The 16,300-nt window shown below is 41.3% G+C and overlaps 2 protein-coding genes across 2 annotated transcripts in view; one reads left to right on the forward strand and one right to left on the reverse strand.

Annotated features, from left to right (window-relative positions):
• Window positions 1-1,413: 1,413 nt before the first annotated feature.
• Window positions 1,414-5,778, forward strand: ppp1r17 (protein phosphatase 1 regulatory subunit 17). Its single transcript, XM_034862324.1, has 4 exons — window positions 1,414-1,492; window positions 2,136-2,226; window positions 3,007-3,153; window positions 5,644-5,778. Exons 2-4 carry the CDS (start codon window positions 2,157-2,159, stop codon window positions 5,712-5,714), a joined length of 288 nt encoding a protein of 95 aa, XP_034718215.1. The 5' UTR covers window positions 1,414-1,492; window positions 2,136-2,156; the 3' UTR covers window positions 5,715-5,778.
• Window positions 5,779-8,408: 2,630 nt separating this feature from the next.
• Window positions 8,409-16,300, reverse strand: part of pde1ca (phosphodiesterase 1C, calmodulin-dependent a) — a 19,428-nt gene continuing 11,536 nt past the window's right edge. The window contains exons 8-16 of the mRNA XM_034862760.1: window positions 15,098-15,198; window positions 14,636-14,764; window positions 14,180-14,281; window positions 12,814-12,934; window positions 12,597-12,678; window positions 11,617-11,737; window positions 10,914-11,077; window positions 9,744-10,010; window positions 8,409-8,762 (exon numbers count right to left, since the gene is read on the reverse strand). Coding sequence (XP_034718651.1) covers window positions 8,602-8,762; window positions 9,744-10,010; window positions 10,914-11,077; window positions 11,617-11,737; window positions 12,597-12,678; window positions 12,814-12,934; window positions 14,180-14,281; window positions 14,636-14,764; window positions 15,098-15,198 — 1,248 coding nt within the window. The 3' untranslated portion in view covers window positions 8,409-8,601. The remainder of the gene's footprint in view (window positions 8,763-9,743; window positions 10,011-10,913; window positions 11,078-11,616; window positions 11,738-12,596; window positions 12,679-12,813; window positions 12,935-14,179; window positions 14,282-14,635; window positions 14,765-15,097; window positions 15,199-16,300) is intronic.

The raw sequence follows: 16,300 nt of genomic DNA on the forward strand, positions 1-16,300 counted from the left end.
GCTGTCTGGATTTACCCTGCAGAGATCTGAGGACCAGGTAACCATAGTCCTCAGATTGGACAGAAGGTCTAGCTAGCTAGACTAAAATACTTTTTTTAAACACAATTTGTTGACATCTCTGATTGGGGGGGATTATTTTCCAGCCACAGCCTGTCCAGGAACCCGTCACGGACCGGCCCCTGGCACCAACAAGGAGATGATGGTTTCATCTGTAAGTGAAATATGGATCATAATGCAATATTATCAATTAAAAAACAAGTTTTAATATGATCAAACAGAAGTAATCACATAAAACAATCAAATAGCAGAGTAAAAGTACAATTATCTTGCCGGAAAATGACTTTGTTAAAAGTTAAAGTCCCCTTTTGGAATATAACTCAAGTTAAAGTCTTGAAGTATCTGATATTCACTGTATTTAAGTATTAGTAGTCATTTTTCATCAGATAATAACGTACTTGATTATTGGAAGTAAGAGTTAGGAAATTAATTGTGGCTATTGTGGCTTATTAACATAATACTCAGGGTTTCCACACCTTGTTAAATATCAAATTCAAAGTCGGACTTCAACTAATTGTAAAGCCAAAATTAAACAGAAATGTTTGTTTATGAGGGAGATTCTTTCTTAGCTGGAGCAAATATGGCCACAGATGCTTAGGAGAAATGCATCGGAATAAAAGTATATCTTTTATTTAGAAAGGGTAGGGGAGGAAACATTTCCAAGTAGAGATACGTGAAAATTCTATTTAAATACAGTAACAAAGTATTTGTACTTTGTTACATTACAACACTGCAAACTAGAGAATTACTGTATTTTGAAAGGTTAATACTCAAACTTCTCTTATCGTATGGATATCATTTAATACATTGAAGTATTAATGGGATTTGAAAGTTGAATAATACCCTGAATGTGTGTAAGATGTGGAACATTTGAAAGTTTAAATGGTGTTTCTCAGTAAATGTATGAATGAGTAGAAAGCAGTGGGAAATGGGTGGATTTGTGAACATTTTACAATGCTGTCCATCAACTTGAACAGGTGAAAATCCCCAGCAAAGTGTCAAATATTTAGAAAATTATGTAAATTATGAAAAGTCTTTATACAAGCTGGAATGTCGTAATTGTCATGAACATGTTGATGTTTGAATAAAGTTTATAATTTGAAAGATGTGGAAGCAGTTAAGCATAAGAATGAGAAATAGAAGAACACATGCTGGGAATGCCATCAGCATGGCCACCAATCAAAAAGCTAACTAGAAAAATGTGGAACTTCTTTTAAAATATAATATTTTGGAATTGGAAACGTCCGTATCAATATGTCTCACATGAAGCATCATGTGAGGGTGCATTCAGACTCTCGGGAGGAGCTTCTCCAGCCTGAGGGGGGTGGGGGTGGGCAGATAACAGCTGCGGAGGAGAGAGGACGCTCCTCCTCCGAGCTTTATAACCCAGAGGGACACGGCTGCAGCCCGTCTGTCTGACACTGCTGAGACTGAGGTAAGAACACACTCATTTGTTTTTATGTCTTCATTTTCCCTTTTTGCTTCTCTGTTATTTGCAGCCATGTTCTTTATCACTTGACCCCAATTTTTTTTTTTGTATTTCTTCTTAATTGCACTCATTGCACTGCTTCCTCTATATTGTTTCTGTTTAGAGCATGTGTGTATTTGTGTGTGTATGTTGTTTGGTTGTTTTGGATGTGTAAGCACATTCTGAGCAACGACATTCCAAAGAAAAAGTCCTCGAATGGGTCCTCATACCTGACAAATAAAGCTAATTCTGATTTTCTCTTCCTTATCCATTCGGAAAACCACGTCTAAATTTAACTCGACAAAATGCTAAAACGTGTTGTATTTGGACATGTTACATATTAAAAGGAATAAATGCAAGATAAATAAGGCAATGATGAAGATCGCAGAGACAAAGAACTGCCGTGTGAATGCGGGGATGCAGTTTCATCTAAAAGTAAAGCAGATGTGTCAGAGAGACACACACACACACACACACACACACACACACACACACACACAGCCCTAAAGTGCGTTATCCTTTGTTAGTGTCATAAGGTCCTCCTAATGAATAATGGATTGTGATTGTGTGTGTGTCCGGTGTGTGTGTGTGTGTTATGTGATCCGTGTAGAAAGCCCCGAGGTCCTCAGAGATGACGACTGGCTGCATGAGGTCGACCCTGGAGCCTGAACATCGACTGATGACACAGGAGAGCAAACACTGTAAGCACCGAGCTCTGGCAAGCTTCATTTCAAATACTAACGGATATATGATTCCAATTTAAAACACAACACACATTGTGATTCAGATTTTTGTTTTAAACGTATTAATTAGTAAAGAGAATTATCAAATAATGGACGGATTTATTATGATTTTCATGTTTTCTGAGAATTCCCCCCCTTTTAAAAAGAAAAAAGTGATAATAAAAATCCTCACAGACACATTGCACCTCTGCCAGTTAGGGATGGGCATCATTAAGATTTCATCAATACCGATATCAATACCAATGCTTTGCAAATCTTGCACTTAATTATATTTAATTTGGAGACACAAATATGGACAGAAGAAGATTACAGTGGGTGTTTGATTCACCGTTTGACCGTTGTATTTAACGTAATTGTCTCAATTTTACTACTACTACCACTAATACTACTTGAGTTTGTGAAACACATATTAGAGGTTAGGGTTCTGTAATGATCTTGGATTGGCTTAAAAGGACAACAACGGCTTGATGCAATAGAGTAAATGAGAAAATAGGTGTAGTTTAGTTTTGATCTGGATGAACTGGCCCTCTAAAAGGCAACGGATCAGCTCTGTGTTTCAGAACAGAAAAATAAGCAGAAATCCGACAGCGTTAGCGGTTCTAGACAGAAAGACAACCTTTGAATAGTTGCAACAGGTGTGAATAAGAACAGAGCTGTTATTTAAGTCCCCTTCTTTTGTAAAAGTTTCTACTATGGAGTTGATTGACAATGTTAACAGTTTGTCTGGCTGTGTGACAGACAAGGAGGTGCGGGAGAGTCCGGTGGACAGGAAGTCAGAGGTGAAGGACGATGAAGCCCTTTGTGCACAGAATCAGGAGGCAGATCAGCAGAAGAAACCTCGCAGAAAAGACACACCTGTCCTCAACTCTCATCCACATTTACCAGGTCTGTGTCTATCACATTCTCACTCCCATCTCAGAATATACAGTACCTTAGTCGTTGGTACATGACGCTAAAAGTCTCCTTTAGCGTCAAATTACACACTTAGTCGGAACTACTGGCGTCCCTTTTGACACTGTTAGGTAAAAGGAAAAGCTTTTGGGGGGGGGGCTTACAGTTCCCTGACACGTGGCAATAACGGGACAGTTAAAGACATACACGAGGGACCCCATCCCCACTCTCCTGGGTGAAAGTCCTGTGTTTGACCCGGTTTGCGATCGGGGGCCGTGTCCTGCGTGTGACAGTTCCTTTTCCCGTTTATTTTTTTCTAAATCACAACCGTCCATTGTTAGTCCGGCGTTTTGTTCCCCGTTGTTGCGTGCCCCAGAGCAGCCCGGTGTCAAGTTAAAAAAAAGTTCAACTAAAAAAAATTCTAAATTACGTGATAATTTCACAATCCGCTGGGTTGTCCACACACACGCAGAAGGAGCTTTCTTCAGCCCATCAGACGCTGACAGCCACCGGTTTGGTTCGGACTGAGAACAGGTCGCTGTGTCCCATAACAATGGTACATTTATTTTGTGATTATTGTTAATAGGGATCTGTGTTGCCTTTTGAAGATATGTGTCTCCAATTTAGCAAATATCTACATAGGTCTGTGATTACTTTGTAAAATAACCTCTATGGGCAGCACAGTTAAGCTTTAACTAGGTTTAGACAAATAGAATGGTTTGGGCTAAAATACATAATTGGTTAACAATAGAACAATCTTCGCCATGGTTACACAAAGTAGTAGGTTATGATTTGGGCATGTGATACATTTGGTATACTAGAACAAAATAATCTTAAATCAGGGTTCATGTATAAGCTTTTACTGGGGCTTTCAACCACATCTCATGGTAGTCATCAGCTAATGACCATGGCTTGGCTGTCATCTGGTGATCCAAGTATGGATCTTTGGTTGCGTGATAACTGTTGGCAGTATTTGAGGAGAGAACTCCAGAGCTGCATCTCATGATGCTTGCATTGTATCCTCCAGTCCTCCACTTGCCTCCCTTCCTTGTGTCTTCGTCACCATGGAGGCTCTGGAGAGATGCGAGGAAATCCCATGCAACGAGCGTATGTGTTTGAGAGGGATAAGACGTCACGTGAATTTGTCAGCGGTTTGGGTGGAGCTAGCAACTTCTTTAGCTGCGCGGCTTCCAGGAAAGCTGCATTTGTGTATGCTCGGCTATATCCCCTACATGAACCCTCCTCGATGCTCGCTCCTCACTTCTCGTGGCAGAAATAGGAGCTTTGTGCTGGTCTTCGGAGAGTAGAGACAGAACCACTTCTGGTTCACAGTCACAGAACAGAAGAGAGAGGAGACTGTTTTGGCGGCCACAAACAAGAAAGACCAAAGCCTCGTTAAGCTTCTGAACCATTTATTATTTTCTGAGCCAACTAGATGGCGATCTCTGTTTAACAAATTGTTGAAAGCAAACCGAATTGGTTCCTTGGGCCTTTTCATTTTTTCAACCAAGAGTGCCATCTAGTAGGCTCAACAAATACAACTAATGGTTGATGAAGCTCCACTTGGCAATGATGGCCAAATGAAGCTTCGTGAACCAGTCTCCTTATTTTCTGAGCCCACTAAATGGCGCTGTTGGTTTTAAGAGAAAGAGTATATTCTCAATAAACTGTTGAACAGAGAGAGCCATCTAGTGGTCTCAGAAAATAAAAAGACTGGTTCACAAAGCTTCATTGGGCATCACTACCATTTGGACACCACTACCCATCAGTTATGATTACATTGCAAGTGCCAAGGTAATTGGTGAGATCTGGCCTGGGGACCTGGCAAAATCACTTCAGCAATGTCCTGCAGGTGAAGAGACGAATGACCATGTTTATTCATATGATCTAAGTCACTTCATCTAGGCCACAAACAGAAAGTGAGGGACTTTTCCTAATCATTACTTTCTCCATAGAAAAACCGCAGCAACTACACCATGTACAGTCAGGCAGGGCTTTCTAAGTTTGGGTCCCCTTTAGTTTTCTACTCAAATAAGTGGAACTGAGGCTGGGCAATATATCGGTATCCTTGGCATTAATATACTGTATATTGTCTTACATTTTGGATATCATAACATTGTAACACAAGTGGTGTCTTTTACTGGTTTGAAAGGCTGCAGTACAGTAAAGGGATGTCATTTTCTGAATTAACCATACTGTATTAGATGTTATTATTTATCTTACTTAATTTTACTATTATTTGCCTTTAACCACCAATAGTCAACCTGACAAAATGCCCGCAATATCGACTTCGATGTATTTGGTCAAAAATATTGTGATATTCGATTTTTCCAACATTGCCCAGCCCTAGCTCAAACTAACCTGGGGCTTTGTGTCACACCTGTTTGATGGTCTGCCTAAACCTGTTAGCTGTCACCCCTCCCCAAGCAGTCCTATCAGGGAGCTGGTTTCTTAGTTCCAACCTGTTTTTTTTCTTCCCTTTAGGCGTGAGACTGCTGAAAGCCGAGAAGCAGATGGTTCACTCAGAAGATGAGGAGAAAGACTTGAAGGAATAAGACTTTATTTAATCTCACGTTTATTATGTTGTCAATAACTGTTCAGTCTCATTAAATGTTTTGATCAAACATTTCATTTGCTTTGGTTCATTGGCCACACACACACACACACACACACACACACACACCACTAGCCTGGCTCCACCTTCCTACGTACGGTATGTTTACTCATTTTTCATGTTCCTTCAGTACAATGTCTGGGTTTGCGGTATATTTGCGGGTTTTCTCCAACCAATCTTTACCGGTCCAATCAGTGAACAGAGGGAGGGGCTGAGAGCGATGACGCTGAGGTTGTGCTCTAGTTTGAGTTGTGGTTCCAAGGGGCTCAGGGAAAGTTAGACTTTCCAGCTCCCTCCGTTAGTAGTGAAGGGGTTGCTAAGGCGAACGCTAGTGATGCTAAGCCAAAGTCACAACCAAACGTTCTCTTGGCAGATCAAAAAGCTTTGAACTTCAGTATCTTCAAGGAAGTTAACACTTGTCAATGGAGGCCAGACTCTCTGGACTAATCAAATGGACCAGGGTCTGAAAGAAGAGGGCTAATGGAGCAGAGTCTGGTAGGACGGGGCTTATGTACCAGAGTCCGGTAAAACGGGGCTAATGGACCGGAGTCCGGTAGGACCAGGCTAAGGGACCAGAGTCTGGTAGGACCAGGCATCAGTCACACTGATGTGATGTTAACCAAATTTATGAGCGTCAAACACTCTGGTGGAACTGTAACCAAATTCAGTACAATGGGGCTAAATAGGGCTTGAACAGGTTCTCAGTCATCTGAACGTTCTTCTTCTTCTTCTTCTTCTATATTTAATGGCAGGCTAAAAACCAACTTTTGGATGTATGCCGCCTCCTATACGTTACAACATCAGACTGTTAAGTTAATATTCTAACGGAGAGACACAATAATTAAATGACAAAAAAACAACTCATGTTCTTTTAATTAATCTTGTTTCATGTAAAAATGTAATGACTTTTTCATCTCAGTTTGATTTTCTCCCTGAATACTCCATTCCAACCCATATTTCTTCCATTGTTTAATTGTTCCCTTTCTACATCAAACTTCTAACACGTAATTATCACATGTTCTACTGTTTCCCTACTTCCACATCCTTCACGCTTTACCAATTCTGATTTCTTTAAGAAGAACGTACTTTTTAACCCTGTGTGACCTAACCTTGAACAAGTAAACGTGACCTCTTCTTTTCACCCTTTTCCTTTACGTCTTCTTAGCCTAAACGACATTTCCTGCCATTTAATATCAACTCTCTAATAAATGGTTGATATTACTTTACTTCTAGTATATGATCATGTTTATTTAATGCACTTTTAGTCATTTCCTTGGCTCTCTCATTTCCCACAACAAGCTTCCCACACTGCATTTAAAGGCAGACTGTAATTAGTCCAACAACAGTCAGCTGAAACAATTAACTCACCTGGAACTTCTCTCCTGAGCCTTCCCCACACCTGTCTCCACTGCAGGTGATTGCAGACCACGCCCACCTCCACAGTGTTCAGCAACCATAGCAACGCACAGAGCTGACCTTTAGCCATAACCAGTTAGAAGTCCGTAGACTGTCCCAACATCAGAAAACATCTGTCAAAATACCAATATCCTTTACGCAGGGCCTTAAAGAAGCCAAAATAGTTTAATTAAAATTTATTAAATTAATTTTGATCACCCCCGTGGCTGCATTTTTTTCAAAACCTCCGTTAGTGGATGGGATGTAGGCTCTCACATAAACTTAAAATTTTCCTGGGGACGACAACCAACAACCCACTATGATATGCCCCTCCCCATATACAGTAGAGGCCAAAAGTTTGGACACACCTTCTCAATCAATGTGTTTCCTTTATTTTCATGACTATTTACAATGTAGATTATCACTGAAGACAAAACTATGAAGGAAGATGTGGAATGATGTACTTAACAAAAAAGTGTGAAATAACTGAAAACATGTCTTATCTTCTAGTTTCTTCCACTTAAGCCCCCTTTGCTCTGATTATTGCTTTGCACACTCTTGGCATTCTCTTTTTGAGCTTCAACAGGTAGTCACCTGAAATGGTTACCCAACAGTTGAGCCCTTTTGTCTTCACTCTGCGGTCCAGCTCTTCCCAAACCATCTTGATTGGGTTCAGGTCCAGTGACTGTGGAGGCACATCACTCCATCACTCTCCTTCTTGGTCAAATAGCCCTCAAACAGCCTGGAGGGGTGTTTGGGGTCATTGTCCTTTAGAAAAATAAACGATGGTCCAACTAAATGCAAACCAGATGGGATGGCATGCCGCTGCAGGATGCTGTGGTAGCCATGCTGGTTCAGTATGCCTTCAATTTTGAATAAATCCCCCCCCCCAACCATCACACCTCCTCCTCCATGCTTCACGATGGGAACCAGGCATCTAGAGTCTATCCGTCACCTTTTCTCCATCACAAAGACACAGTGGTTGGAACCAAAGATCTCAAATTTGAACTTATCAGACCAGAGCCCCGATTTCCACTGGTCTAAGTCCATTCCTTGTGTTTCTCGGCCCAAACAGATCTCTTTTTCTTGTTGCCTCTTCTTAGCAGTGGTTTCCTAGCTGCTATTTGACCATAAAGGCCGTACTTGCACAGTATCCTCTTACCAGTTGTTCTAGAGATGTATTTTGCAAAAAAACTTAGTTTGAGATGTGATCAAGGAGTCACCTTAATCACTGGGTCTTGTTTAGTCGTAATATAGCAAAAGGATTTTTGGACAGGCCAAAGAAATAAGTAATGGACATAGGAAAATTAAGACATGTTTATAATTAATGAAGACATGTTCCACATACTTAAGCAAATGTAAGACTTCTTTTTAAGGCCTGTTATTTACAAATGTTAGACTTTTTAAGACCCCCGCAGAAACCCTGTATGTGGTCACTTTTGGCGACGCAGCGATATGCGCTGCAGTCGCCTGGCTTTCCCCCTCGCATCGATAGGCCGCATCTCATTGACCTTTGACCTGACCCGCTGGAAGGAGCTGGCAGAGTAGCTGGGTCTCTTGCAGTGATGGATCAGAGGGAAGTCAGGCGGAGGGCCTGCAGAGAGAGCAACACCTAAGTTAGTGTGGAATCACTTTCTACTCTTTGAGCTGTGTCTGTGGATGGGGGCCATATCAAATCATATATCAATTCTTAACAACTTCTTGCAGCTTTCTAAAAATCTACGATATCTCAAAAGTCAGGTTTATTCCCACATATATAAGCCATGCATCTTGGGTGGATCACTATCAGGTTGAGTTCCAAAGCCTTGGAAAGTTAACCACGGAGCAGTAGAGAGTTTGCACCGCATTAGAAGTTTAAATGATTATTTTTTTTTTTACCACGTTCCCCAAACACATTCATTGTAATTATGCCTGTCAGTCTGCATATTTCCCCCCCATTCCTGTTTGCTGCGGAGCCTGTTCTGACTTGCTACCAAACCCAAAGGGTACTGATGTCAAAATAAAGCTTCACAAACCATTTTTTAAAGCACGCTGAATTGCTATTGCTTGAGCCTGTATTTTTTAACTGAGTGTCATCTAGTGGGGTCAACAAATACAACTAATAGTTCTTTTGGACATCACTACCAGCACTTCAAAATAGTACCTAAGCAAAGCACTTGAGTTTATGTCCGTAGTTATTTTCCAGTAGGGCTGCACAATAAGAGGAACATTTGCGATATGCAATAACAATGTTGAATATTGCAATAACAATTTTACTTGTGATTTATAAACATATGCTTCTTTTAGTATTCTGAAAGGAAATAATTTCCAACATTCTTTTACCGCACAAATTGAATTGAATAAAAAGCCTCACTGAAATACCTACTAAAATGTAGTTTTCTGCTGACATTTTCTTTGCACTAACACAAAAAAACTTTCGTGACATGTTAATGTCTTTTGCGGTATATTAATTGTGGCAGTTGATATCACAATGACGGTGAAAAAAACAACATTGTGAAACCCTAGTACAGTGTGTAATGGTTCCCTTCACACATCAAAGCAGGATTGAAAGTGAAAAGGTCATTAAGATGCGTACCATTCCGCCACTGCCGCTCTGTGTGGCCGCCAGGCTTCTTCTTGTCTGGTTTCTTTGGGCTCGATACCAACGGGGATCCTGCGGCTCCACTGGGATTATTGTGCCTCTCCTGCTCTTGCCTCCTGTTCCCCACGTCCTCCTGTTCCTCCAAATCTGTTTTCATCTCCTCCTGTCCTGTGTTGGGGCCCCGTGATTGTTTCTCCTCTTCTATGTCCTTCTCTTCCTGACTGCCTTCCTTTGCCTTCTTCTTACCCTTTTCCTCCAGGTCTACCAACACACACACATACACATACATTGATGGTAGAGTATTCTCTATAATATTGCTCTTGTTGCTCTTATTCATCACTCAGTGTAGCGCACTAAATTAGCGAGCTATCAGGAGAAGTTAGGGTTGCCAGACCTACCCACACAGCGCCGCGGGGGAAGGTCCACACAGCATTCAGTAATGGATGGAAAAACGTGCTTGTGCCTTATTGGCATTTCTTTAAACCAATCAAAATAAGCTGTGCTAACTGACAGGCGGAGCCACGGTGCCTCTGCTAAATAATCTCAGGAAGGGACTAATTGTGGTGGAACATGTCTACATTCAGAAGTAGTTTTAGTTGTCAACAGAAAACTCTGATTGGACAGATAGTCTAGCTAGCTGTCTGGATTTACCCTGCAGAGATCTCAAGACCAGGTAACCATGGTCCTAAGAAATCCACCAGAGGTTAGATAGCCAGTTCTGACTCGTGTAAAGTTTGGCTCACTTGTGCTTCCCAGTGAAAAGCTTGGCAAAGCAGCTGCAAGTGCAAAGGTAACACAATGGAGAGTTTTTGCCTAAGCAGAAGCATTTTTAGGGTCCCAAATGAGAGTCTGTCTGAGCTAGAAAGCTACAAGCTAAAAATGGCAAGATATGATGGCTATTTAGATGTCTGATAATGCATTAAGGAAAACCTGCTCAGATCTTCATCAGGAAAATATTTGCAAAGACTTTTCATAGCATTTCCACTCTAAATAGTGTGTTTTGGGACTGATTGGTGGGTTTACTGTGGAGTAGTAGGAACTTTACTCCACAGCACTGTGGAGACAGGGCAAGCAGTGCAGAACTTACTCAGAGCTCACATTCTTGACAAGTTGAAACTCCAATCCCAAGAGTCAGAGATATTAATAGGTAAGTGCGGAAACTACCTTTGGCGGCCTGGGCCTTCCATGTCTCCCTGTTGCGATCAATGTCTTGGTTCCAAGTGGACCTGAAGCTCTTGAAGTCCACTGTGGTCAGACAGCAGCTGGCCTCTGAGCCTGTACTCTTCACACTGGAATTCTTTGCATCACTGCCATTGATACTGTTGAAACTGTGGACAGTGTAGACACACATGCACACACATGTCAACAAATACAACTACTTGTTCATGAAGCTTTTTGGAGAGTGTAGACGCTGGGTGTGCAGGGACTTTAATAATAGAACCAGTCCAGCCTGTCTTTTTCATGCAGGACAATGTTACTGATAAGGATTAGAGAGGTAGGGCATGGTAATATACATACAGATTCAGCTGGTATGAGACTGTAGTTTTTATGATTGATAAAGTTCCATAATCAGGAGCTAAAGACAAAATTCTAGGCCTTGTAGAAAGGAATTATCTATAGGCCCCTCCCCACATCCACTGCTTTTTATTCTAACATCGTTTTGGGAACTTCTCACATGAGCGCCCTAGCTGCTGAGTTCCATTTCCACCCCCAGTCCGACAATCCTGTCCATAATATACCCGGCCCAGAATTACATAGTGACTTTGTGTCAGGAATGATTTACAAGATAATGTTGGTATTGTCTAAAAACATGTGAGTTAGTGTGAGGAATGTCATGGAGAACATGCTGTTTTTTTTTGTTTGTCACCTAGAGCGTCTGAAGCCAGACAATCCAGAGTGAGATGCCTCCTCAATAAGCGGTGTCACAATCTTCTCGGTCATTTCCGTCAACACAGTGAATGTTGGCTCCACAATGAAGTCAATGAATCCTATGGGAAACGGTAACAACAATCACTCTGTACCTTCTGCTTGTCTTTTTAATACCAGGACATAATTAAATACCTCAAGGCTGAATCTGTAATTGACTTGAGGTTAGAGAAAAACCAACTGAGACAGTAATTTTGTAAAGTTGATCATGTTTTGGCAAAAGAAAATGTTGTCAAAAGGCCTTCCTTTTTCCTGATAAGATCACCGTTTGGTCCTTATGTAAAGGAAACGTCTTGTGCTTATTTGCAGGTTAATACTATATTTTGTTTCTACGAGAACATATTTCAAATCAAAAAACCTTGTTTGATGGTCCGAGTATAACCTCAAATCAATGTTTCCCATACATAGGTTGAGCCATGTCGGATTGGTCTGACCACGCGGATGTTCATTTTGCTGATGCATTTTGTTAAAAAGTCATATTGACCAATTATGTTTGTAGGGGGCTTTGGTTGCGTGCAAGTTAACTCTGAGGAGAGCAAAGGAGGTAGGCCCCATTGGTCGAAATGCAATCTCAGAACTAGTTAGCTATCGTCTGAAGCTTCTCATTAGCTATTTAAAAAAGTCTTTTTATATAAAGATTTCATTTCTCAACTCCTATTCCATTTTCATGTCCTAAGTTGCCAATCAGACGTGGCACACATAAGAGCCCACCTTAGCGCAGATATCCACTGGCTACAATGGACCACCCAAAAAATTTTCTGTTGCATCTAGAGCGTAAATCCCCATTAGACTACAAGCTAATGGGTTCAGAGATCGGGATGATTGTTATGGTCACATGCCTGAATCCACAAAATGAAACACAATGCAGGATGCAGGCCCATCAGGACTAAATATAAAAAAACAGGATTTTGTATACTTTACCAATCTGGGACTGGGCCACCATGGTGGATTTGCGGTCACAGAGAGGGGAGAAAGGTAGACCCAGCTCTGCTTCTTTGTCACCCTAAAAACAAATTAGCATCACAATGTCTCGCAATGCCAGATCTTCAGAGGAAGGTCTGACCTCATTGATATAGACTATTGCTAGATTAAAAGACCACTAGAGCAGGATATTGGTGACAATTCTTTTGGTGGCTACCTGTCGGAAGAACTCCTCAAGCAGCGATGTAGTCCAGCGGTGATGGAGGTCCCAGTTTTTGGCAGGGTGGCTGATGTCAGCAGTGTGCAGCAGCAGGGATAAGGCCTTCGGTTTGTCAATTCTGGAAATGCACACCAGTTAGTCGCTGTTGGGCTGCTGTCAATGACAGAACACGCTACTGCCCAACAGCTGAAGAAAAGTACTTTATTAGCCTAAGGAAGTTGATGTTCTTCCATGATTCTTCTCATTTTTTTTGTTAAATCCGCATGGTTGAAGCACAACAGGTACCATCAATTAGACACAGAAACATGAAAAATAGGATCCAGGTTGAAAAATAAAATATATAATATAAGATTCAAATTTACATATAATAATTAATTAATATAAAATGTTACCTTTTTTGAGATTATTTCTTAGGCATTTTCAGCCTTTATTTTGATAGGACAGCGCATGACATGAAAGGGGAGAGATAGCGGGGAATGACATGCAGCAAAGGGCCGCAGGTTGGAGTCGAACTCGCTGCGTTGAGGACTAAACCTCTATACGTATATGGGTCCCCGTTCTTCCAACTGGGTTACTTAGCAGTATTAGTGATATATTATGTTGAACCCTTGATGCTTTTATCAATGTTTTTATCTTTTTCTTGTGTTTTGGTCCCATTTTATGTGTGTCACTTTTGATGTTTGCAACACTACGTAACACTAACTTAACTTTAGTTTTACAATATTGCACGTTATTTTTGGAATTTTTGTTCAATAAACCTAATTTATAGGAAAGTAAACCTAATGTTTGAGTTAGAAAAGCCGAAATTAGGAATTATTTTGACTAAAATTAATGGAATGGATGTTGATGGATAATCACAGACTGGAATATGTCAACCTTTACTCAAAACTATTACAAAACTACTCCAATTTGTTTTCTAATGCTATGAAATTTTATACGATACCCCAAAATGAATGAGGGTAGAGATTTGTACTTGGCAAAAAGCGTTGTGCGCAGAATCACATCATCATGTTGTTTTGGGGAATTACAATTGGGTAGAACATTGATATAGGAATGGGTCAATTGACCCAAGGACAACATGAGGGTTAAACATTAAGATATATTTAGAGGCCTAAAAAATAATTTTTCTCAGGCAAGGACAATTTTCACTCAACTCATGGAAAAGGTCAGTGCAAGTGTAATCTAGATTGTATTCAGCTAAAATAACACTACTACAAAGATATTCACTTACTACAAAAAGATTTTCAATGTTAAACTCAACGTTCCCTCATGATTTGATGGCAGCATCCCCACTAAATTGAGATGTGTGAAGGACCTGATGCTGGTCTGGAACTCTGACTCAGAAGTAAAATACTGTACTCACGCCTCCGGCAGCTGCAGGACGCTTTTCATGGCTTTGATTTGCTGGAAGTGGCAGGACATGTCCGTGGCCAACACCATCTCCACTACTAGTGTTCGCAGCTCTCTGAAGGAGTCAATAAGAGGAAAATAGCTGTGGGTTGGATTGCCATGAAAACTCTTGTTTCCTCCAGAATTGATTAATTGCTTAGCAACAGTTCCATCAGGAACTTTTAGTAAATACTTTCAATGCAAAGCTTTACATTCCCGTTTGGCATGACGCTCTAAGATAGGCCCATGGGGGGTCGTAGAAATGCCAAAAGATAATCTCATTAAGGGCTCATCTAGGGACACTTCTGAGGCAACGATATACCGAATAGGTGTGGCCTATTACACGCTTAAAAGACTGTTTTGGATTGGCCTCTTACTTTAAAGTGAACAACTTCAATAGATAAAGACACATCCACGTTGGCTGTCTCACCTCCAGTCGTCTTTGGAAAGGTTGGTAAGGATGTTCATTTCATCATCCCCCTGCAGAAGGCGAAAGGCAGCACTAATGTGGTAGTTCTCCAGAACAGCTCGGTCATTGTACAGCATGGCTGCGTCTGACCTGCAAATCCCACACAGCTACGGTCATCAAGTCAATGAAAAATTGACATAATAATAAAGCAAAAATTATGATGCAAGAACATTTTTACATATTTAATTGTATATTAAAAATATACTAAGTGAAGGCTGGGTTATATTTGGATTGAAACAGCAAATAAGTCCCTAATGTTACTGCTTGGTCAGGTTTGGGTTAAATACTTAAAAATTAGAAACCTTTTAGCATTTACTCTTAATGTCTCTTGACGTTCAAATCATGGACACTTTTATAGCTGTCTTCAATGTCCCCAGCAACTGCAGTGATCGATGATTAAAAATGACATTATGTGATAATTACCTGGTCTGAACATGGAAGTTATTGGTGGTCCCTGTATGTTCAAAGTCATGGATGGCAGCTGCAAAAATGATGGCAAAGATCTCCAACTCAGTGAGCCAGTGCTGTGGGGGAAAGCAACAAAACACAGGTCAACTGTTGTTCATGTTCTTCCTAAGCTGTCACCATATTGTGAAAATGAAAGTCACAACAAACACAATTGTCTTAAATCTGCTGCTATGGCGGTTCTTTGTCTAAAGTTGTTTTCCTCCAGACATTTGGAAGTCAGATTTAAAAAACTCTCAAAAACTGTTCAGCAGAGGCAGAGAGACACTGATTTTCAGTCCCTGATGTGGGTCAAGCTTGCCATAAGGCAACTTGAGACCCTACCTAGTCTCTCATTGCCAGACCCTCCTCCTCAAAGCAGCAGAGCATGATCAAAGAAAAGCATGTTCTGGTTTATTGACATTTCTTAAAACCGATTACAATCGTCGTCTATGGCGCAAAGCACCAGACGGGGCAAAGTAGTTTGGCGTAGTTTCCAAGCGGCATCTGAACAATCCCTGAAATGAAACATTGAAATAAACTAGATCCTAACTGCCTAGTGAACACCCATGTCTATCAGTTTGTCATACAGCCTTTCATTAATAGAATACTGTATCTAAATCCAAGCTAAGATAACTCTAATCCATCCATCCATCTTCGACCGCTTATCCGGTATCGGGTCGCGGGGGCAGCAGCTCCAGCAGGGGACCCCAAACTTCCCTTTCCCGAGCCACATCAACCAGCTCCGACTGGGGGATCCCGAGGCGTTCCCAGGCCAGGTTGGAGATATAATCTCGCCACCTAGTCCTGGGTCTTCCCCGAGGCCTCCTCCCAGCTGGACGTGCCTGGAACACCTCCCTAGGGAGGCGCCCAGGAGGCATCCTTACCAGATGCCCGAACCACCTCAACTGGCTCCTTTCAACACGAAGGAGCAGCGGCTCTACTCCGAGCTCCTCTCGGATGACTGAGCTTCTCACCCTATCTCTAAGGGAGACGCCAGCCACCCTCCTGAGGAAACCCATTTCGGCCGCTTGTACCCTGGATCTCGTTCTTTCGGTCATGACCCTAACCATAGGTTAATAATAATAATAATAATAATACATGTTATTTAAAGACGCCTTTCTTGGCACTCAAGGACGCCGCACAGGGAATTCATAAATTAAGAACAGCAAAACAAATACT

Source organism: Etheostoma cragini, chromosome 22, assembly GCF_013103735.1.
Source record: "Etheostoma cragini isolate CJK2018 chromosome 22, CSU_Ecrag_1.0, whole genome shotgun sequence".
NCBI lineage: Eukaryota > Metazoa > Chordata > Actinopteri > Perciformes > Percidae > Etheostoma > Etheostoma cragini.

What these genes read in the sequence shown, in the direction of transcription:
- ppp1r17 (XM_034862324.1), top strand. Translation starts at nt 2,157, where the DNA reads ATGACGACTGGCTGCATGAGGTCGACCCTGGAGCCTGAACATCGACTG. An exon ending in GACACAGGAGAGCAAACACT is followed by an intron (nt 2,227 to 3,006) that starts GTAAGCACCGAG and finishes GCTGTGTGACAG; the next exon opens with ACAAGGAGGTGCGGGAGAGT. An exon ending in CTCTCATCCACATTTACCAG is followed by an intron (nt 3,154 to 5,643) that starts GTCTGTGTCTAT and finishes TCTTCCCTTTAG; the next exon opens with GCGTGAGACTGCTGAAAGCC.